Source organism: Eurosta solidaginis, chromosome 2, assembly GCF_040869045.1.
Source record: "Eurosta solidaginis isolate ZX-2024a chromosome 2, ASM4086904v1, whole genome shotgun sequence".
Lineage (NCBI taxonomy): Eukaryota > Metazoa > Arthropoda > Insecta > Diptera > Tephritidae > Eurosta > Eurosta solidaginis.
In genome coordinates, this window is record NC_090320.1 from 274,522,262 (window position 1) to 274,545,750 (window position 23,489).

General features: G+C 37.6%; 2 protein-coding genes across 2 annotated transcripts in view; both read right to left on the minus strand.

Annotated features, from left to right (window-relative positions):
* Window positions 1-10,564, minus strand: part of LOC137242797 (apolipoprotein D-like) — a 34,415-nt gene extending 23,851 nt beyond the window's left edge. The window contains exon 1 of the mRNA XM_067770049.1: window positions 10,439-10,564. Coding sequence (XP_067626150.1) covers window positions 10,439-10,461 — 23 coding nt within the window. The 5' untranslated portion in view covers window positions 10,462-10,564. The remainder of the gene's footprint in view (window positions 1-10,438) is intronic.
* A 9,931-nt stretch (window positions 10,565-20,495) lies between these two features.
* LOC137241863 (putative nuclease HARBI1) lies at window positions 20,496-22,008 on the minus strand. The gene is made up of 4 exons (XM_067769233.1): window positions 21,784-22,008; window positions 21,381-21,713; window positions 21,173-21,317; window positions 20,496-21,118 (listed from the first exon to the last, which is right to left on the minus strand). Exons 1-4 carry the CDS (start codon window positions 22,006-22,008, stop codon window positions 20,742-20,744), a joined length of 1,080 nt encoding a protein of 359 aa, XP_067625334.1. The 3' UTR covers window positions 20,496-20,741.
* Between the last annotated feature and the right edge of the window lie 1,481 nt (window positions 22,009-23,489).

A 23,489-nucleotide genomic window follows, 5' to 3' on the forward strand; every position in this document is an offset into this window, starting at 1 on the left:
CACCGCTTGGGGCTCTACCGACATTAACACTAGGGGTGAGTCTCTTTTTGATTCTATTATTAACAACAATCTAATATATGCAACTCTAGAGACAAACCAACTTTTATCAACTCAAAGAGAAAGGAGGTTCTAGATATTACTCTAGTTTCAGGGCCATTCTCTGACCTTGTCAAAAATTGGAGAGTTTCCTTCGAAAACTCCTACTCTGATAATATGTATATCACTTTTAATATGCCTTTGCATACACCGCCTAGGGTGGTTTACAGGAATAGGAGACGTACGGACTGGAACCTTTATAAAAAAGTCCTATCCTCTACTCTCCTAAGAAACGCTTCTCACGGTAGGTCGAGCCTACCGCTAAGAACTGATGAAGCGCCTCCTTTAGACACAACATTTGCTTCTCTCGGTGAGCTAGACTCATTGTCCAAAATAGAAGAAGCAGTAGATCTTATCACCAAATCTTGTAACGCTGCCTTCCCAGCAGCCTGCCCGGAGGTTACGGTAAGGGGCAAAAAGAAACCCTATTGGTGGAATCAAGAAATCTACGAGCAGAGGAAAAACAGCAGAAAACTGTTTAACGAGGCTAAGCGCACTGGAATCTGGTCCCATTATAAGGACGCCTTAAAATCTTTCAAGAAGTCAATCCAGAAGTCCAAAAGGGACTCCTGGAAGAACTTCACCAATGACATCGAAGAAGTCTCAGAGGCCAATCGCCTACGAAAGGTCCTCTCCAAAAACCCCATACCTCCCAGCTGTATTCGCGCAGCGAACGGCGAATGGGCCACTTCTAGTACGAAAATTCTAGATACCCTGGTCAGCACTCACTTTCCAGGCTGCACCTCTCAACCATACCTCTTAAATACGCAATCTAACCCAGGGCCGTTTCGACCGCTGGACCACATAGTTAGCGAAAAAGGAGTAATATGGGCAATCATGTCCTTTAAACCCTTCAAATCTCAGTGAATGAATGGACTATTTCCCGCTGAGTTGCAAGCTGCAAGCGATCTTATAAGCCCGCTGCTAGCTAAAATCTACAAGGCCTGCCTCAATCTGGTCTATATCCCCACGGAATGGACCAAGGCAAAGGTAGTCTTCATACCCAAAGGAGGCAGGATATCGGTCAACTGTCGAAAGGATTTCAGACCAATAAGTCTGACCTCCTTCCTCCTAAAAGTTCTAGAACGATTTCTGGACGCCTATATTAGACGATCGGCAAATAAGGCACTAATATCCAACAACCAACACGCCTACTTTAAGGGCAAATCCGTAGAGACAGCTCTACATGCTATCACTACTAAGATAGAGAAGGGTCTTGCCTTTAAAGAATTTACGCTGGGTATCTTTCTCGACATAGAAGGAGCCTTCAACAACGTTCTCCCAGCAGCGGTCACAAAATCTCTACGTTCACTAGGGGTGGAAGATCCTCGTGTGAAATTCGCCGAGCTCCTTCTAAACAAGAGAAGCATTATCTCCGAGCTGGGCAACTCATCGTTAATAAGGCATACCAACAGAGGAACTCCCCATGGGGGCGTTCTTTCTCCACTACTATGGAACCTGACGGTGAACGCTCTGTTATCTATACTACAGCCCGCCGGATGCCAAGTCATTGCATATGCCGACGACATAGCCTTGACAGTTACCGGCAAACACCTTCCGTTGCTTGGCGAACTCTTGCAAAATGCTCGTAATCTAACAAACACTTGGTCTAGGGAATGTGGACTCAGCATCAGCAGTGAAAAAACTGAGATGGTGCTTTTTACCCGCAAACGCATTATACTGGAATTTACCCTCCCGTCCCTAAATGGGATGGAAATCAAACTCTCTACCGAGGTTAAATATATCGAAGTTATTCTAGACAGGAAGCTTGACTGGAAGCGAAATGTGGAGGAACGATACAGAAAAGCCACAATGGCTCTCTACGCTTGTAAGTCGGCAATTGGAAAAAGGTGGGGCCTCCAGCCACGCATAGTCCATTGGATCTACACGGCAGTGGTGAGACCCATACTCGTCTACTCCGTCACCGTATGATGGACGGCACTCGATATCGAATCTAACAAGAGCAAATTAACGAGAGTACAGAGGATGGCGGCAATGCTTACCAGCGGTGCCCTCTCCTCCACTCCCACCAAAGCTCTTGAAACCATATTATTCCTTCTCCCAACTGATCTATATGGTAGATACTGTGCCTCCTGCAACGCGGCATGGCTCAACGCTATCGTACCATGGAGGGACTGCAGGTTTGATCACACCCGTATCCTGAAGCATCATCGTCCCCTTGCTGGGACAACAAATTTTCCACAAGAATCCCAGAGAGGAACGAGTGGGCAAACGGCGTGGAGCCGGGATCTCACGAAATCTCTGTTTTTACAGATGACTCTAAACTAAACAACAGAGCCGGCAGCGTAATATTCTCGGAGAAGCTCAATCTAAGTGAGAGCTTTCGCTTACCCGACCACTGCAGTGTTTTTCAGGCTGAACTCATAGCTATCTGGGAAGCAGCCCTCTGTCTTGCTAACCTGCAGGTGACCAATTCTATTTCAATTTTCTCTGACACCCAAGCTGCCATAAAATCCCTGCAATGCAGTAACACCTCGTCACCAGTGGCATTGAAGTGCAGATAAACCCTCAAAAAACTAGCTGAAAATTGCAATCTGGCCTGAGCTGGATGGAAAGAGATCGCAAGCGGTGATATTGTTAAACCGTATCTCTATAAGCCCACTAGTAGGCCTTCTTACAGGTCTCTGTCTCATGGGCACTCACGGTGCCTATATGGGCCTGCAGACAAATGACTTCTGCCGCAGCTGTAGGGACGAGGAGGAGATAGAAAGCGTAGAGCACTATCTGTGCCACTGTCCCGCACTGTCAAAAACCCGGTACCAATGCTTCCACAGACACTCCTTTGGGTGCCTTGCGGAGCTTGAATCTATAAACCCAAACGACATCTTGCGTTTCAATAGGCAAACGCGTTGGTTTAGCCTCACTGGGGTCTAAATTTTCTTCTTCTTCGAAAAGTAGGGTAACAGGAAATAGGGGCCCCGCGTGGTAGCAAAACGGGCCACAACGGCCTACGCGAGTCTTCGCTCGGACAGCGGAGGCAGCCACTTTAACCTAACCTAACCTATATTAAAAAATTATTTTTACTTTGAACAATTGATTAATGTAGGGCTAATGCTACATTTTCACCAAACCGAAAATATGTGTTTGTCAACGGTTTAACACAAAACATCTTTGACAGAAATTAAATTTTTTTTCGTTTTACTGATGGGTGTATAACTTAATCCAACTTACAAAATCTCGAAACACTAAATCCTGAAACACATAATGCCGAGACGACCAAATCCCGACAAAAAAATCCCGACAATATGTAAATTGGTGCTTTAACATTTTTTATATAGTTTGTTAGTATTTTTGAATAAGCTGGATTCAGTTTTCACTCAGTGATAAAACGATTCCATAAAAAATACACATCTTCGGTATTATTCTATTATTTTAGGCACCCCTTTTGCGTAGGCTACTTTCGGCCGAGACTCATAAAAATAATCCTTAGCCGATCCAATCCGGCTGCGCCATGCATAGTAATTCTGCGTGGAACACCTTTCTGCATAGGCGGCCTTCGGTCGCGCTTATAAAAAATAACCCTGGCCTACGCTATGCCAAGTCCGGGTGTGTGGTATAACCGTGGCTACCGCCACGGTGATGTCCTTCTGCGTAGTACACCCTTCTGCGTAGGCGGCCTTCGGCCGCACTTTAAAAAAATAACCCTTAGCCGATCCAACGCCGGCTACGCGATCCACATTATATCTGCGTAAAATACTTTACTGCGTAGGAGGCCTTCGGCCGCGCTTCATAAATATAACCCTTAAACGACCCAACACCGGCTACGCGATCTACAGTATTTCTGCGTAGGCGGCCCCATTTGATTCCACTGGCGTTATTGCACGTCGCATAAATTGTTACTAGTGTTACACTTTACCCTAAATCACTATATATAACTTTATAATTTTAAATATGGTTTTAACATAAATACTTATCAGAAAAATGCCATTACTTCGAAAGTTCTCGAAATAAATTTAGTTTGATATTTGCTACAAAAAAGAAATAATATATAAAATTTGAGCTGATATTTTGGTAATTTCTGTAATTGAGGTAAATATATATGGCACGGCCTGCAAACTAAAACCCATACTCATAACTTATTCAGGATAAATACTTTTACAGAGCAATAATGGACGAAGTGACTATTATAAAATCCAACAAAGGAGGAATCACGCTCGGAGTTAATGGTTATATGTACCATGTAGACACACAACGAGATGGCAGAGTGCATTGGTGTTGTGACAAACGCAAGACTAATTTCTGCATAGGTAGAGCAACTACCTTAATTGATTAGAATGGAGAGCACACTTTAATTAATTCTATTTTGGAACACAGCCATGATCTTGATGTTGGTAAGGCTGCCAGATTCGATAGCAAAACCATGTTAGATAATTTCCACCATAACCGCCGAGTGCAAACAACATAGCAGAAAATATTTGCCTTCAGCGCGTGCACAACAACAAAAAATATATAGATCGCGACAAAAATTGCAATTAAGGAACCCACAATGCATTGAAGAGCTAGAAATACCGCACCATTTAAAATGTGTCAACGAAAAATTATTTATTTTGTCAGTGGAAAAATTTGATTGCCAGTGCATCATTTTAATGGCTACTTTCGAGAACATACGTTTGCTGTCGAAATCCAATATATGGATTATTGATGGTACTTTTAAAGTTGTGCCATCATTACTAAGGCAAATTTTTACCATTCAAGGGCGAATTGGTTCCGATAACTGCAATGAAATAGTTCCATTAGTTTATTGTTTAATGTCGGAGAAGACCGAGCAGTGCTATTTTGAGTTCGTAAATGAACTCTTAAATGTTGCTTCAAGTCATAACATTGCCCTTCAGCCCAACCTTATTCTTTCTGTTTTTGAATGAGTAAGCGTTAAAGTTTTTCAATCATATTTTCCAGATGCCAAATATAAAGGTTGTTTTTTCCATTTTGGCTAGATATTATAGCGTAGGTTTCAAAAAGAGAAACTGGAAAGGTAATATGGAACGGATGAAGTTTTTGCACTTCAAATAAGACAACTAAAGGCTCTTGCTTTTGTTCCCGCTGATGAGATTCCAGAATATTTTGAAGCTATTAGCAATGGGGCAAAGATTATTTGAAATTAGCAAAATTTTTAGAAGACAACTATATATATGGAAAAGCATCAAAACGAGGAAATAAAACTCTTGCACATATTTATTTGCCAAAATTTTAAGAATGATTGTAACATTCAACATCAAGCACCCCACGCTTTTTACTGTGAATTAAATTATTCTCTTAATAACTTAAATTTTATTATAATTTTATTTTGAGGTGATTAACTATAAATGATTGTTTGACCTTCTACTACTATTATATAAACTCTTTTTAACTGAAAAATTATTTTCTATTTTTTAGTTCTGTGAGCTACAAAAGTGTGTTTTTTAGCTTTTTTAAACTATTATTTATTTTAAATTTTTTAGTTCAAATAATTTTAAAAGTTTTAGTCGAGAGTGATGAAACCTAGAAACGCCAGCGGTCCATGGATGAATCCAACCCCACGGCACCGAAAAGGGCCAAGACGCAGGGAGGCTGGACGCGGTCATTCGCCGAAATTACCAAGGGTCGGCAGATCATTGACATTATAGACAATAGCAGCGAAGATGGCAGGATCCCGAAACAACAGTGGAAGTGGATCGAGGCCGCACTTGCTACGGTGGCCGTTAAGGTTAAGAAAGACAACCCTGGTCCACCGCCATCTTACACCGACGCAGGGTGGTTCCAGGGCAATGTCAAGGTAATTGCCTGTGACGACGCCAAGTCGGTAAACCTCTATAGGGCCGCCGTCACGCTGATAGGGGTGGTATATCCGGGCGCGCGCCTCAAGGTAGTGGAAGCTATTATGGAGTGACCATATAGTGGAGCGATCAAAGATGGCAGTAGCAGAGCTGTTCACCTGCAAGAGGGCAATTGGCACCTCCTGGTCCTTCTCCCTTAAGGTGACCTACTGGATTTACACAGCCATTGTGCGCCCGATTCTTTTTTATGGTGCTTTGGTCTGGTGGCCTGCACTATCTAAAAGTACCTACCTTAAATTGATTCAAAAGGCGCGAAAGAGTTCGGAGCTCTGCATTACCGGGGCTCTCGCCTCCACTCCAGATTCCGTTACATACATACATGGATACATAGATACACAGATAGATACAGGCCAAGCTAATAAAAGCGTGTTAAAAAAGGCTCCAGTATGCTCTTTCGCAGATGTGCCATGCATCCACTTCTATCATTAATAAAGGAATGCGTTTTTCGCATTATGTGCAATGTTTCAAATCTATGGTCATTTGGGGTGGTCATAAGTTCAATTGACCTTATCTCCGTTAACCTTATGTCACCGCACCATCACATCATTGCATTGTCATCGAGCCTTGATTCGTGTGCAAAGTTTCAATCAAACTTATGGCCATTCAAAGTGGAAATAAGGCCAATTGGCCTTATGGGCGTTGACCTTATGTCGCCGCACCATCATATTAATGCATTGTCATCGAGCCTTGATACGTGTGCAAAGTTGCAATCAAACTTATGGCCATTCAAAGTGGAAATAAGGCCAATTGACCTTATGGCCGTTGACCTTATGTCACCACACCACCACATTAATGCATTGTCATCGATCCTTGATACGTATGCAAAGTTTCAAATTAATCAGACTTCCAGAAAACGGTGAAAATTATGCTCAAAAACTCCGTTACATACAGGCCAAGTTAATAAAAGCCTGTTAATAACGAAGGAAAATTCTAATCGCTGCAGCTGATGATATCTGCATGAAGGAAAAATTTCTAAAAAGTATTTATTGTCTGTTTATGAAATGAATATTTATATCGCCTTAGTACCTGCAAACCGTATTGACTTATTTACTTCTTGGAGATAGACGATGAAATTATCTAATAATTTCTGGCAGGGGAACTTTGATATGTTTTTCAACCGACGGCAGAAATAAACTATTGAATTGATAACGTAGCCGGATCGATCCTCTTGGTTTTTTTAATTTTGTTTGAGTGTGAATGTAGACAATATCCTATCAGAAATCATCGGGCTCAATAAGGTCATGTTAGGGTGATCTGGCTGGTCCGTTAGGACCCGAACCCACATGGACTACTTATATCCGTCCATTGTGTTTGTTTAGCGACCAAACTGAGAAGTAATATTTAAAACCAGGACTCCGTCCTTTTGATAAAGCATTCTAGGACCTATACCAAATAGCAGTTTCAAGATCCGATTTAAACACAGGAAAAATTCAAAAACAGGATGTGTATATTTCTCTAAGTTTAAGCCTAAAGGGCATATGGCAGTTTGGCCTTTACTAATATATGGATTTGACCCTTAAATATCTCTTAATTTACAACACTATTGTATTTTCAATAAATCTGAAAGGATAAGATTAATTTAGTTACTTACATATCAAACTGATTCTCCTACATTTTGTATAGTATTATCTTGAAGAAATCCCAACCAAATATCACTTGAGTCTTCGACACTAAAACTGATATTGTGATATTAAAAATTTTCAAACCTTTTATACTTGCACTCTATGCCATTTTTTCAGCGAAAATTCCACACACACACAAAACTCATTATACCATTATACCATTCCAAATGAAACAAGTAAGAAAGGCTAAGTTCTGGTGTATCCGAACATTGCATGCTCAGTTGAGAGCTATGGAGACAAAATAAGGGAAAATCACCATGTAGGAAAATGAACCTAGGGTAATCCTGGAATGTGTTGTTTGTACGATATGGGTATCAAATGAAAGGTGTTAATGAATGTATTAAAAGAGCGTGGGCCTAGGTTCTATAGGTGGACGCCTTTTCGAGATATAGCCATAAAGGTGGACCAGGGGTGACTCTAGAATTTGTTTGTACGATATGGGTATCAAATGAAAGGTGTTAATAAGTATTTTAAAAGGGAGTGAGCCTTAGCTCTATAGGTGGACGCCTTTTCGGGATATCGTTATAAAGGTGGACCAGGGGTGACTCTAGAATGCGTTTGTAAAATATTATGGGTGTCAAACGAAAGGTGTTAATGAGTGTTTTAAAAGGGAAAGGGCCTTAGTTTTATAGGTGGACGCCTTTTCGAGATATCGCCATAAAGGTGGATCAGGGGTGACTATATAATGTGTTTGTAAAATATGGGTGTCAAATTAAAGATATTAATAAGAATTTTAAAAGGGAGTTGTGGTAGTTGTATATGTGAAGGCGTTTTCCAGATTTCGACCAAAATGTGGACCATGGCGACCCATGACTGCTAATTTATTTATATATGTAATACCACGTACAGTATTCCTGCCATGATTCCAAGGGCTTTCGATTTCGTCCTGCAGAACTTTTTCATTTTCTTCTACTTAATATGGTAGGTGTTACACCCATTTTACACAGTTTTTTTCTAAAGTTATATTATGCGTCAATAAACCATTGCAATTACCATGTTTCATCCCTTTTTTCGTATTTGGTATAGAATTATGGCATTTTTTTCATTTTTCGTAATTCTCAAAATCGAAAAAGTGGGCGTGGTCATAGTCGGATTTCGGTCATTTTTTATGTGAACTGAGTTTAGTAAAGATATATCGATTTTTGCTTAAGTTATCGTGTTAACGGCCGAGCGGAAGGACAGACGATTTTCTGTGTATAAAAACTAGGCGTGCCTTCTACCGATTTCGCCCTTTTTCACAGAAAACAGTTATCATCCTAGAGTCTAAGCGCCTACCAAATTTCACAAGGATTGGTAAATATTTGTTCGATTTATGGCATTAAATGTATCCAAGACAAATCAAATGAAAAAGGGCGGAGCCACGCCCATTATGAAATTTTCCTTTGTTTTTGTATTTTGTTGCATCATATCATTACTGGAGTTGAATGTTGACATAATTTACTTATAAAAATTTCACTTTAAAAAAAAAATTTTTTAACGCTTTATCTGTCTTTGGTAATGAATTATCGCACTTTTTCGATTTTTCGAAATTTTCGATATCGAAAAAGTGGGCGTGGTTATAGTCCGATATCGTTCATTTTAAATAGCGATCTGAGATGAGTACATACCAAATTTCGTCAAGATACCTCAAAATTTACTCAAGTTATTGTGTTAACGGACGGACGGACATGGCTTAATCAAATTTTTTTTCGATACTGATGATTTTGATATATGGAAGTCTATATCTATCTCGATTCCTTTATTATACCTGTACAACAACGTGTGCTCTGCTCAACTGAGTATAAAAACAGAAAGAGTAAGTAGCCTAAGTTCGGGTAATATTGTACATACCGTTCAGAAAAAATGAGAGACAGTCACGCAAAGCGACCGTTTCGCAATAGGTTTAGGTCCGCCTTTAATTTCTAGGATACATATACAAATTTCCATTTTCTACATACACGCGTCTCTGTTACGTGCACTTCCTAACACAGAGTAAAAAAAGTAAGCTCTTTGGCCAAATTTCGTGTATTCACAAAAGACGGTTTATTCTAAAAAATTTTACAATTTATCGATTTAACCTTTGGTTTGTCACCCTTGTGAAAATATAAGTGTGAAATGAATCTATCTGATAGGTAGCTATCCTGCGGATAAAATCTAGCATAACCGGAGATAGTAAAACGGCCCTTAATGACTACCTCAAAAGTGGTGATAATCGGATGCATATCGGGAGAGTGGGTAGCCACACTTGTATCAACAACGCTGAAGCCTTAACAATATGGATTTAAATTAATAAATAAAAGCTTTAAAAAGGCTACACTGAACTTTCCCTTTGAACGCGTCGTTAACTAGTTCAATCGCAGGTGGTTTGAAATAGTCGCATCCTTTGATTAATTTATTTAAATATTTATACCTAGCTCGTACCTAAGTGCTATTCGTACAAGTGTGAATACTAAATGTCACGCTCTTCATCCGATTAGCATCCGTTCAGCACCGTTAATTTTTTCTGCTGGCTATTCATTTTTGTTCTACAACTTATTGATTTTTATGGTTCAAGAACACACAACACTACTTTGGTTTCCTTAAAGTGCTTTAAAAAGGCAATTATAAGTTTCAAAAATAAATTATTTACCTTTAAGAGACACGTATTGTTCAATTTATCTCATTCGTACACTTTTTTGCATGTATGGAAAATGAGTCAAGCAAGCAGAACAAAAAAAGTTCTAAAAGTGAAAAATTCAAATTTCATCTCTTTTATCTATAAATATAAGCATACGCGGCAGACGTTGCTCAAAATTTAAAGACCTATAGCAGTATGTCGTTTACTAATATATCGATTTGACTCTTAAGATATCTTTTAATTTACAATATTTTTTTTTTCTGAAAGGATAATATAATTTGGGTACTTACATATCAAACTGATGTTTCAGCATTTTCTATAGTATTATGTTGAAGAAAACACAAATCACAAACCACAAAGATCAAAAAATATCACTTACGTCTTCGACACTAAAAATGACAATGTGATATTAAAATTTTTCACACCTTTTATACTTGACTCTCAGCCGATTTTTTCAGCGAAAACTCCACACACACACAAAGCACATTATACCATTCCAAATACAAAATCAAGAACAGTATGTAGCCTAAGTTCGGGTAACATTGTACATACCCTATAGAAAAAACGAGACAGTCACGCAAAGCGACAGTTACACAATAGGTTTAGGTCCGCCACTTTTTTCTAAGATACATATAAAAATTTCCACTTTCCACATACTCTCGTCTCTGTTATGTGCACAGTGTAAAAAAAAAGTAAGCTGTTTGGCCAATTTTCGTGTATTCACAAAAGACGCATTGTTCTAAAAAATTGTCAAATTTATCGATTTAACCCTTGCTTGGTTGAAAACGTAAGTGTCAAATGAAGCTACTTATCGTAGCTATCCTCCAGATCTAAATCTAATTTAACTGGAGATGGTAAAGCGGCCCTCAATGACTATTTCCGAACTGGTGCTAATCGGATGCATATCGGGATAGTGGGTAGCCACACTTGTATTAACAACGCTGAAGCCTTAAGAATATGGATTTAAATTAATAAATAAAAGTTTGCGACTATTTCAGAACCACCTAAGACTGAACCATTTAGGAACGCTTTAAAAAGGCTACACTGAACTTTCCCTTTGAACGCGTCGTTAACTAATTCAATCGCAGGTGGTGAAATAGTCGCAGCCCTTGATTAATTTATTTAAATATATGTATATACCTAGCTCGAACCTAAGTGCTATTCGTACAAGTGTGAATACTAAATGTCGCGCTCTTCATCCGATTTATTTCCGTTCAGCATCTGTTCGTTTTTTCTGCTGGGTATTCGTTTTTGTTCTAAAACTTATTGATTTTTATACTCAGTTGAGCAGAGCTCACAGAGTATATTAACTTTGATTGGATAACGGTTGGTTGTACAGGTATAAAGGAATCGATATAGATATAGACTTCCATATATCAAAATCATCAGGATCGAAAAAAAAATTGATTGAAACATGTCCGTCCGTCCGCCCGTTAACACGATAACTTGAGTAAATTTTGAGATATCTTGGTGAAATTTATGTATGTAGGTTCCTGAGCACTCATCTCAGATCGCTATTTAAAATGAACAAAATCGGACTATAACCACGCCCACTTTTTCGATATCGAAAATTTCGAAAAACCGAAAAAGTGCGATAATTCATTACCAAATTTAGATAAATCGATGAAACGTGGTAGGTGAGTTGAACATATGATGCAGAATAGAAAACTAGTAAAAGCTTGGACAATGGGCGTGGCACCGCCCACTTTTAAAAGAAGGTAATTTAAAATTTTTGCAAGTTGTAATTTGGCAGTCGTTGAAGATATCATGATGAAATTTAGCAGGAACGTTACTCCTACCACTATATGTATGCCTAATAAAAATTAGCGAAATCGGAGAACAACCACGCCCACTTTAAAAAAAAATTTTTTTAAAGTAAAATTTTAACAAAAAATTTAATATCTTTACAGTATATAAGTAAATTATGTCAACATTCGACTCCAGTAATGATATGGTGCAACAAAATGCAAAAATAAAAGAAAATTTGAAAATGGGCGTGGCTCCGCCCTTTTTCGTTTAATTTGTTTGGTATACTTTTAATGCCATAAGTGGAACAAACATTTACCAATCATTGTGAAATTTGGTAAGGGCTTAGATTCTGGGACGATAACTTATTTCTGTGAAAAAGGGCGAAATCGGTTGCAGCCACGCCCAGTTTTTATACACAGTCGACCGTCTGTCCTTCCGCTCGGCCGTTAACACGATAACTTGAGCAAAAATCGATATATCTTTACTAAACTCAGTTCACGTACTTATCTAAACTCACTTTGTATTGGTATACAAAATTGCCGAAATCAGACTATGACCACGCCCACTTTTTCGATATCGAAAATTACGAAAAATGAAAAAATGCCATAATTCTATACCAAATACGAAAAAATGGATGAAACATGGTAATTGGATTGGTTTATTGACGCAAAATATAACTTTAGAAAAAAAATTTTGTAAAATGGGTGTGACACCTACCATATTAAGTAGAATAAAATGAAAAAGTTCTGCAAGCGAAATAAACAACCCTTGAAATCTGGGTAGGAATACTGTTCGTGGTATTATATATATAAATAAATTAGCGGTATACAACAGATGATGTTCTGGGTCACCCTGGTCCACATTTTGGTCGATATCTCGAAAAGGCTTCTACCTATAGAACTCAGCCCCACACCCTTTTGAAATACTCATTAACGCCTTTCGTTTGATACCCATATTGTACAAACGCATTCTAGAGTCACCCCTGGTCCACCTTAATGGCGATATCTTGAAAAGGCGTCCACCTATAGAATTAAGGCCCACAAACGCATTCTAGAGTCACCCCTGGTACACCTTTATGCCGATATCTCGAAAAGGTGGCCACCTATACAACTACCACCACTCCCTTTTAAAACCCCCATTAATACCTTTAATTTGATACCCATATCGTACAAACACATCCTAGAGTCACCCCTGGTCCACCTTTATGGCGATATCTCGAAAAGGCGTCCACCTATAGAACTAAGGCCAACTCCCTTTTAAAATGCTCATTAACCCCTTTCATTGATACCCATATCACACAAACAAATTCTACGGTCACCCCTGGTCCATATTTATGCCGATATCTCGAAAAGGCGGCCACTTATACAACCACCACCACTCCCTTTTAAAACCCCCATTAATACCGTTAATTTGATACACATATCGTATAAACACATTCTAGAGTCACCCCTGGTCCACCTTTATGAAGATATCTCGAAAAGGCGTCCACCTATAGAACTAAGGCCCACTCTCTTTTAAAACACGCATTAACACCTTTCATTTGATACCCATATCGTACAACCAAATTCTAGAGTCACCCGCGATCCACCTTTATGACGATACCTCGAAAAGGCGGCCACCTATACAACTACCACCACTCTCTTTTAAAACCACCATTAATACATTTAATTTGATACCCATATCGTACAAACACATTCTAGAGTCACCCCTGGTCCACCTTTATGGCGATATCTCTAAAAGGCCTCCACCTATAGAACTAAGCCCCACGCCCTTCTAAAATACTCATTAACACCTTTCGTTTGATACCCATATCGTACAAACAAATTCTTGAGTCAACCCTGAACCACCTTTATGGCGATATCCCAAAATGGCGTCCACCTATAGAACTATGGCCCACTTCCTCATAAAATACTCTTTAATACCTTTCATTTGATACACATGTCATACAAACACATTCCAGGGTTTCCCTCGGTTCATTTTCCTACATGGTTATTTTCCCTTATGTTGTCACCATAGCTCTCAACTGAGTATGTAATGTTCGGTTACACCCGAACTTAACCTTCCTTAATTGCTATGATTCAATAACACACAATACTACTTTGGTTTCCTTAAAGTGCTTTGAAAACGCAATTATAAGCTTCAAAAATAAATTATTTGCCTTTAAGAGACACGTAATGTTTAATTTATCTCAGTCGTACACTTTTTTGCATATATTGAAAATGAGCCAAGCAAGCGGAACATAAAAAGTTCTATGAGGTGAAAAAATCAATTTCCATCTCTTTTAACTATAAATATAGCAGACGCGGCAGACATTGTTCTGCCCTAACTACATAAATTTTCTATCTACATAAATTTGAAGAAGTTTTTATCTCTAACTCTCCCTCCCACTCTTTCTTGTCCTCAAGAATCTCCTCCCTCTGCATTTCTCTCTCTATGCATCTCTTTCTCCCTCTCCGTCTTTTCCGATCTATCTTCGTCTAACTCCATCTCTTTCTCAGTCTCTTTCTCCGTCACTCTTTTCTCTTTCCATTTCTTATCTTATGCATCCCTTATTCCCAGTCGCATTTCCAGTTAGAGTCCCAGTCCCAGTTCCAGTCCCTCTCCTTGACCCAATCGGTCCCTGGTCCGATTTGCAGAAAAAAGTCTCGTAAATGCTAATCCATGCAAAGTATCAACAACAAAGCATCAATACCAAACTCCAGGCAAAACCAACCGCGAATAGAATTTGTTCGAATAGATCGTCCCCGGGTCCCCTTTCCGGGAAGTAAAAGGTCTGCCATCAAGCGACCCTGCAAAATTTGATCGGAGAGTGATTTTGGAGTCCACAAGTTGCCTGCAAACATACATGCTTCTTTATATGTATATTTATAGATATAATAATTCTCCTTAGTGCACAAACATTACAAAACAAATTTTTAACGAAAGAGTGTTTTTCAAGTTATGATGACTTTTAACCATTTATGTTGCGTTATCCTGACATTTTGGCAATTTTCCACGCCCCTATAATATATAGCATCACTCTATATCGAAAATGTCTATCTCACGTTGCTAAGCTTTCAAATGCAAAAACCCGTTTTAAAGCGGAGCATTCTGTGTGAAGTGATGGGCGTACAATGACACTTAGGGCCTTTTTTATAAGATTTATAGATATAGATAGATAATAAAGTCTTGAATTTTTTGAAAGATGTAATCTCTTACACTACTTAACGTATTAGATTGCAACTTGCTTTTAAACAACCTTACATGTAGCTCTATAAAATAGCTACTTAAGAGGAAAATTAACTTTAAATTTTTTTACAGTACTGTAGTGACAAAGAAATATGATTGTGTGATTCGTAAATCAACAACCTTATGTTCTGTTGAAGTAGGTGCAAGCTAACTAATAAAATGAAAAAGAAAATACGGATTTGGACTATCCCATATGTATAGTGATTTTTTTTAAAAGTTAAGCCATGACGAAATCAAGTTTAAGTGAGTTCGCTTTTCCGCAATTCAACTGAATTTGAAAACCATTGTAATGCTTGACCATTTCAAAGGTTTTTTATACAACGTCAAATGTGGTTTGCCGTCTATTTTGACTACAAAGTGACAACTAAGTTCATCAATAAATGAAAACTACCGTTGCCCATTTACCATTAAAATTTCATTTGCTAACATGTTGGCATTTTATTTTCGTTCATCATATAATAACACAGCATGTAAAACAACGGAAAATAATGAAATAGGCTGTGAGATAAATGAACACAAAATCTAGCTTGGATTTTGACCATGAACTTCTTTATCGACTTTGAGTTAGTAATGCGTCACAATGAAACGCCTTTGACCCCAACTGACCGCAGGGTCAGCTTGAGGCAGTTTTGATGTCAGTCATTTTGACCTAATGAAAAACAAGCATCAAATATGTTTGTCTTGATTTGTTTTTCAATTGCTTTTGTTTTTTTTTTTTCATTTAAATTTTCAGGAAATTTTCAGCGCATTTAACACAGAAAACATTTTTATTTGTGGAAAAATAATACTTCTCTTAATTTATTTATTTAATTAATTTCATAAATATATGCATAGATACTATCGCAATGACAAGACGCAAATCCTACTTCTGGGTCAGCCACGAAACAATGCAAGATTGCGAGTAATACATACGAATGTGCGTTGTCAGCGAAAGTTCAATAAAAAAACCATAATGCAATTTCTTACGGGTGCCATTCAAAGTTCTATTTGGGTATCTATTATTAAAGAAGGCTATGAAGGGATGGGAATTCCCGGAGCTCGATGCTTTAGTATCTTGGGTTACATTTGCTTAGTTAATATACCTAATTCATTCGTACAGTAAAGGATCATTCGAAGGATACAAAAAAATAAAAGAATGTTCCGAAACCCTTTCAACTTTAGTCACTGACCGTAAAACTATTTTTTTGCTATGGGTTCATTGGGATATATTTTGTTATTTTTAAGTTATTATTTTTCTAGTTTTTCCCATTTGTTTATACCAAGAAAACAAAGCACTTTAATTAAGGTTTCAACTATGAGGTTTTAAAATTAATCATCTATTCGAACAAAAAAAAACTGTTTTTAAAACATTTTTCACCTGTTCAAAAGTAAACAAAGAAGTATACTTGGAAAATAAATAAAGTAGCATTAAACCTGCAGAAATTCTCACCTATTCCCGACATCGAATGCTTCGCAAATAACTAAATTAACGTTATAACAATCCATGATTGGTTTTCGCTTGGTAAAATTTGACCACTAATTTGGTCAAATCAATAAAAACGGCTTGTAAAAAGCGAAAATTAAATCGGATGCTGATTACCGGCAACTTCGTTTTGGAGTTGCTAATTATATTTACACACGGCGACCCTTTTTATACTCATCTGAGCAGAGTTCACAGAGTATATTAATTTTGTTCGCATAACGGTACCCCGTAACGGCATAAACTAGTCGAGATAGATACAGACTTCTATGTATCAAAATGATCTGGGCGAAAAAAGAAATTCATTTAGCCATATCCCTCCGTCCGTACGTCCGCCCGTAAACACGATAACTTGAGTAAATTTCGACGCATCTTAATGAAATTTGCTATGCAAGTTCCTGGGCATTCATCTCAGATCGCTATTTAAACTGAACGAAATGGGCCTATAATCACGCTCACTTTTTCGATATAGAAAATTTCGAAAAACCGAAAAAGTGCGATAATTCATTACTAAAGACGTATACAGCGATGAAATTTGGTAGGTGGATTGACCTTATGACGCGGAATAGAAAATGAGTAAAACTTTGGACAACGGGCGTGGCACCGCCCACTTTTAAAAGAAGGTAATTTAAGAGCTTTTCAGGCTGTAATTTGGCAGCCGTTGAAGATATCATGATGAAATTTGTCAGGAACGTTTATCCTATTACTAAATGTGTTCTAAATAAAAATTAGCAAAAGCGGATGACGAACACCCCCATTTTTTAAAAATAAAAATGTTTAAAGAGAAATTTCAACAAAAAATTAATATTTTTACAGTATATGAGTAAATTATGTCAACATTCAACTTTAGTAACGATATGGTGCAACAAAATACAAAAATAAAAGAAAGTTTCAAAATGGGCGTGGCTCCGCCCTTTTCCATTTAATTTGTCTATAATACTTTTAATGCCATAAGTCGAACAAAAATTTACCAATTCTCTGTGAAATTTGGTAAGGGTGTCGCTTGTATGACGATAACTGGATTTTGTGAAAATGGCGAAATCGATAGAAGCCACACCCAGTTTTTATACACAGTCGACCGTCGGTCCTTCCGCTCGGCTGTTAACACGATTGAGCAAAAATCGATATATCTTTACTAAACTTAGGTCACATACTTATCTGACCTCAATCTATATTGGTAATAAAAATGGGGGTAATCTGACTATGACCACGCCCACTTTTTCGATATCGAAAAATGAAAAAATGCCATAATTCTATACCAAATACGAAAAAAGGGATGAAACATAGTGATTCATTTGTTTTTTTGACGCAAGATATAACTCTAGAAAAAACTTTGCAAAATGGGTGTGACACCTACCATATTAACCCTTCTGCATTATTAAGAAAAACTTATAAATTAGTCATTAAGTTCAAGAAATGACCACGCATATATTTCAGTCCAAAAATTATAACATAGGTTTAAAAAAAATTGAATTCATGTTTAAACACATTAAAATAAAAAGGTTTCATATTATTTCATTAAAGAAATTATTTTTAAGTTTATGGAGCATGGTTTCCGCAATAAGACGTTGTGATAGAGACCGTAGTCCGATGCTGAGGGCATACAGCAGTTCCACATACCTTACAGTGCTCATAAGTCTTCCGTCGTTCACCCGATGGACAGATAGCGCAAGGTACTCTTTGACTCGCTTTCCTTTTACGGCTAAGATCAGTCGTTGGTGTGTTTGGTTGCTCAGACTCGGTTCTCGTTTTTTGGATAAATGGTGCCGATGCTTGTGATCTTGGAACACGATCTCTACGCTGCATATGCTCAAACGCGAGAGCTAATCCAAGCTCTTCTAAATAAAGCCTCCTTTTATAAGTTTTGGACGAATTCCATTCGGGGTTCACTTCAGTCCACAAAACAAATCCACTGAGAGCAGATATATGTATCAATCATATTGCTCAACAAAGCTACGGGCCATCGTTTTGTTTGGCTTTTACAGGAGTATGTTTCTACCAATTGATCTAGTTGAGTTGAATTTATGAGGCAGAATAGAAAATTAGTAAAATTTTGGACAATGGGCGTGGCACCGCCCACTTTTAAAAGAAGATAATTTAAAAGTTTTGCAAGCTGTAATTTGTCAGCTGTTGAAGATATCATGATGAAATTTGGCAGGGACGTTACTCCTATTACTATATGTACGCCTAATAAAACTAGCAAAATCGGAGAAGGACCACGCCCACTTTAAAAAAAAAAAAATTTTTTAAAGTAAAATTTTAACAAAAAATTTAATATCTTTACAGTATATAAGTAAATTATGTCAACATTCAACTCCAGTAATGATATGGTGCAACAAAATACAAAAATAAAAGAAAATTTCAAAATGGGCGTGGCTCCGCCCTTTTTCATTTAGTTTGTCTAGGATACTTTTAACGCCATAAGTCGAACAAAAATTAACCAATCCTTTTGAAATTTGGTAGGGGCATAGATTTTATGATGTTAACTGTTCTCTGTGAAAACGGGCGAAATCGGTTGATGCCACGCCCAGTTTTTATACACAGTCGTTCGTCTGTCCTTCCGCATGGCCGTTAACACGATAACTTGAGCAAAAATCGACATATCTTTAATGAACTTAGTTCACGTACTTACTTGAACTCACTTTATCTTAGTATGAAAAATGAACGAAATCCGACAATAACCACGCCCACTTTTTCGATATCGAAAATTACGAAAAATGAAAAAAATGCCATAATTCTATACCAAATACGAAAAAAGGGATGAAACATCGTGAGGTAATTGGATTGGTTTATTGACGCGAAATATAACTTTAGAAAAAAATAATAAAATGGTTGTGACACCTACCATATTAAGTAGAAGAAAATGAAAAAGTTCTGCAGGGCGAAATAAAAAACCCTTAAAATCTTGGCAGGTATTACATATATAAATAAATTAGCGGTATCCAACAGATGATGTTCTGGGTCACCCTGGTCCACATTTTGGTCGATATCTGGAAAACGCCTTCACATATACAACTACCACCACTCCCTTTTAAAACTCTCATTAATACCTTTAATTTGATACCCATATCGTACAAACATATTCTAGAGTCACCCCTGGTCCACCTTTATGGCGGTATCTCCAAACGGCGTCCACCTATGGAACTAAGGATTACTCCCTTTTAAAATACTCATTAACACCTTTCTTTTGATACCCATATTGTACAAATAAATTCTAGGGTCACCCCTGCTCCACCTTTATGGTGATATCTCGAAAAGGCGTCCATCTATAGAACTAAGCCCACGCCTTTTAAAACCCTCATTAATACCTTTAATTTGATACCCATATCGTACAAACAAATTCTAGAGTCAACCCTGATCCACCTTTATGGCTATATCCCTAAATGGCGTCCACCTATAGAACTATGGCCCACTCCCTCATAAAATACTCTTTAATGCCTTTCATTTGATACACATGTCATACAAACACATTACAGGGTTTCCCTCGGTTCATTTTCTTACATGGTTATTTTCCTTTATGTTGTCACCATAGCTCTCAACTGAGTATGTAATGTTCGGTTACACCCGAACTTAACCTTCCTTACTTGTTATACCTGAAAACACGTTTTTAAATATTAACATATTTCCATAAAGGCTTCTCAAGAAAATCGAAATTCGAAAGCCAAATTTTATTTAGCTCAAAAAGTTTTTCGAAAGTGTTCACACGGTTTTTGGTCAGAAACTTAACTAATACAAATCCATTGTTTTTTTTTTCAAATTTTCATGTTTTAGTGTAAGAAACGTTTTTTTTTTGTTACATATTGATATTATTTTTTCCTAATTCGATATCTAATTAGGAATTTAAGGCTTCGGAATGAAGAACATTTTTTTAGAAATTTCGAAGTGATTTTTGTTTCGAATTTCCGGCTTAATATGTCTAAACTTCAAATAAAAAAATGTTTAAAAAACAAGAAACATATCGATCTACCCTATATAAAAAAAGGAGTAACTGGGCGGATATGTTTAAAAGTTGTATCACGGAATTTCAGTAAAAAAAAAAGTTTCTCAGCAAAATCATATCTCAAGTCAATATTATCCGTTTTTAAGGTCTCTTAATAGTAAAGGGAAAACATTGGGAATCCTTGGAGAATATCCAGCGAGTGTAAAAATAATATTACTTATAAAAAAAAGTTTGCAATTATCCGTTGTTGGACATGTTTTGCAATTGAACTTGGCACACCAGCATCGGAACCAACTTGTATTTGTATTTCGGGATCATAAACAATCCTATCGTCGAAGTCGGGTGTCTGATCGCTTAGCTGTATATTATGCAATGTTGCGCACGCATTAACTATTTTTCCGGCAAAACTAGGCTTATAGAGGAGTACTCTTTGGCGGGATAAACACCGCCATGTACTTTTAAGGACGCCAAAGAGTCTCTCGATAGGATTGCGTGCTTTGCACAGCGCCTCGTTGTACCGAAATTTAGGCGTTCCTTCAGTCTCGTTTGGTAGAGGTGTCATCAGCCATGGCTCCAACGGATATCCAGAATCGCCTGTAATTTGTTGCTTTTGATATTGCACAGTCAAACGGAATTAAAACAACTTACCTATCAAAAACGTGTTTAAATTTCCAGTTTCGTATGAGCGTTGCAATACCCGATGCACTGCAGAGGAGGTCCAAATAAACGAGTCATGTCTTGCTCCAGGAAATTTCGCATTCACGTTTAAAATTCTAAGGTGGGGATCGCATATCTGCAAATTTTAACAAGCAGGCACTATTGATAAAGTTCTTTCGGGTAACTGTGTTATTCTTACCATTTGCACGTTGATCGAATGGTACCCATGATGATTGACGTAATTCGATTCATTATCCTTTGGACCCAAAATTGACACGTGAGTGCAATCGATTGCACCGATAGCGCCCGGTACAAATGGTGAAGGCGCTGATGCAAAAATTTCCTTTGCCGCCTGGCGCTCTATTTGGGTCATAGGGAATTTTATGTGATTGAAAAACAGCGAATTGTTTATTGCATCAGTCACACGATGTACGCAACGGCTTATTGAGGTTTGGCTCATGGAAATTCCCCACTGCTCTCCCACCGGGCGCTGGTAGCATCCAGGGGCATAAAACCTTAACGCTGCTAGAACCTATCACCATTTTAAATATCACATATAATGCATGTATAAAAATAAGTTTATAGCCTATAGGACCTATTACCTGCTTATCGGGTGATAGCGCTGTTATTCTTGATCCTTTTAACTGTATATTCAGCTGCGACACTATATCCTTAGCTATACCGGGACTCAATCTATACAATTTACGGAACTCCGTTGAAGTTAAATCGAATGGATCATCAACTTCCCGAAGCTGGCGCCGGTCAACAGTAAGCATATTTAGTTGCTCATTACGGGACAGATGCAATCCAATATACTCGAATGCCATTTTTCACGATATTCACAAAATTTGTAATTATTTATTTTATATCCTCAAAACTGTGTAAACAATGCAAATGTCATTAACAACACAAAATGAAATGTCTTTAGGCTAGCCACAAAAATAAACAAAGAAAATCAGCTGGTTGTTATTGTTGCCAATAAGCAAGTTCAAGTATTGTCTAAAATGTTACAGAATCACATAACAACAAAAAAATTTGCTAAACAGAGAAAACAACAAGAAATGTTGTTTAAATTTGTTACAGAATCGGCCTACTGGTCCACCTTTATGGCGATATCTCGAAAAGGCGTCCACCTATAGAACTAAGGCCCACTCCCTCTTAAAATGCTCAGAAACATCTTTCATTTGATACCCATATCGTACAAACAAATTCTAGAGTCAGCCCTGGTCCACCTTTATGGCGATATCCCTAAATGGCGTCCATCCATAGAACTATGGCCTACTCTCTCTTAAAATACTCTTTAATACCTTCCATTTGATACACATGTCATACAAACACATTCCAGGGTTACCCTCGGTTCATTTTCCTACATGGTTATTTTCCCTTATGTTGTCACCATAGCTCTCAACTGAGTATGTGATGTTCGGTTACACTCGAACTTAGCCTTCCTTACTTGTTAAGTTATTATTTCTCTAGTTTTTGCCGTTTGTTTATACAAAGCAAACAAAGCACATTAATTATGGTTTCAATTAGGTTTTTAAATTAATCACCTATTTGCTTAAAAAACAAAAACATGTTTTTAAAATATTTTTCACCTGTTCAAATATAAACAAAGAACCAATTCTTAGAAAATAAAGATAGTGGCATTAAACCTTTCGAAAATCTCACCTATTCGCAACATCAAATTCTTTAGTAAATGACTAAATTAACGTTACAACAATCTATGCTTGGTTTTCACTTGGTTGAATTTGACCACTAATTTGGTCAGATCAATAAAAACGGCTTGTCAAAAGCGATAATTAAATTGGATGCTGATTACCGGCAACTTCGTTTTGGAGTTGCTAATTATATTTACACACGGCGACTCTTTTTATACTCAGCTGAGCAGAGCTCACAGAGTATATTAATTTTGTTCGTATAACGGTACCCCGTAGCGGCATAAACTAATCGAGGTAAATATAGACTTCTATATATCAAAATGATCTGGGCGAAAAAAGAAATTCATTTAGCCATGTCCGTTCGTCCTTCCGTCTGCCCACAAACACGATAACTTGAATAAATTTTGAGGTATCTTAATGAAATTTGGTAAGTAAATTCCCGGGCCGTCATTTCAGATCCCTGTTTAAAATGATTGAAATCGGGCTATAACCAAGCCCACTTTTTCGATAACGAAAATTTCGAAAAACCGAAAAGTGCGAAAATTCATTACCAATAAAAACAGTTCTTCAATAAAAACAGTTAAAAAAAGTAAGGAAGGATAAGTTTTTTTTAAATTTATATTATGCGGCAACAAACCAATCGAGTCACA

Bases quoted from the DNA above. Each gene is read 5' to 3' on its own strand.
- LOC137241863 (XM_067769233.1), bottom strand. From the start codon at position 22,008: ATGGCATTCGAGTATATTGGATTGCATCTGTCCCGTAATGAGCAACTA. The intron at 21,714-21,783 runs GTAATAGGTCCT...AAATGGTGATAG, and splicing joins CGCTATCACCCGATAAGCAG to GTTCTAGCAGCGTTAAGGTT. The intron at 21,119-21,172 runs GTAAGTTGTTTT...AACAAATTACAG, and splicing joins TTTAAACACGTTTTTGATAG to GCGATTCTGGATATCCGTTG.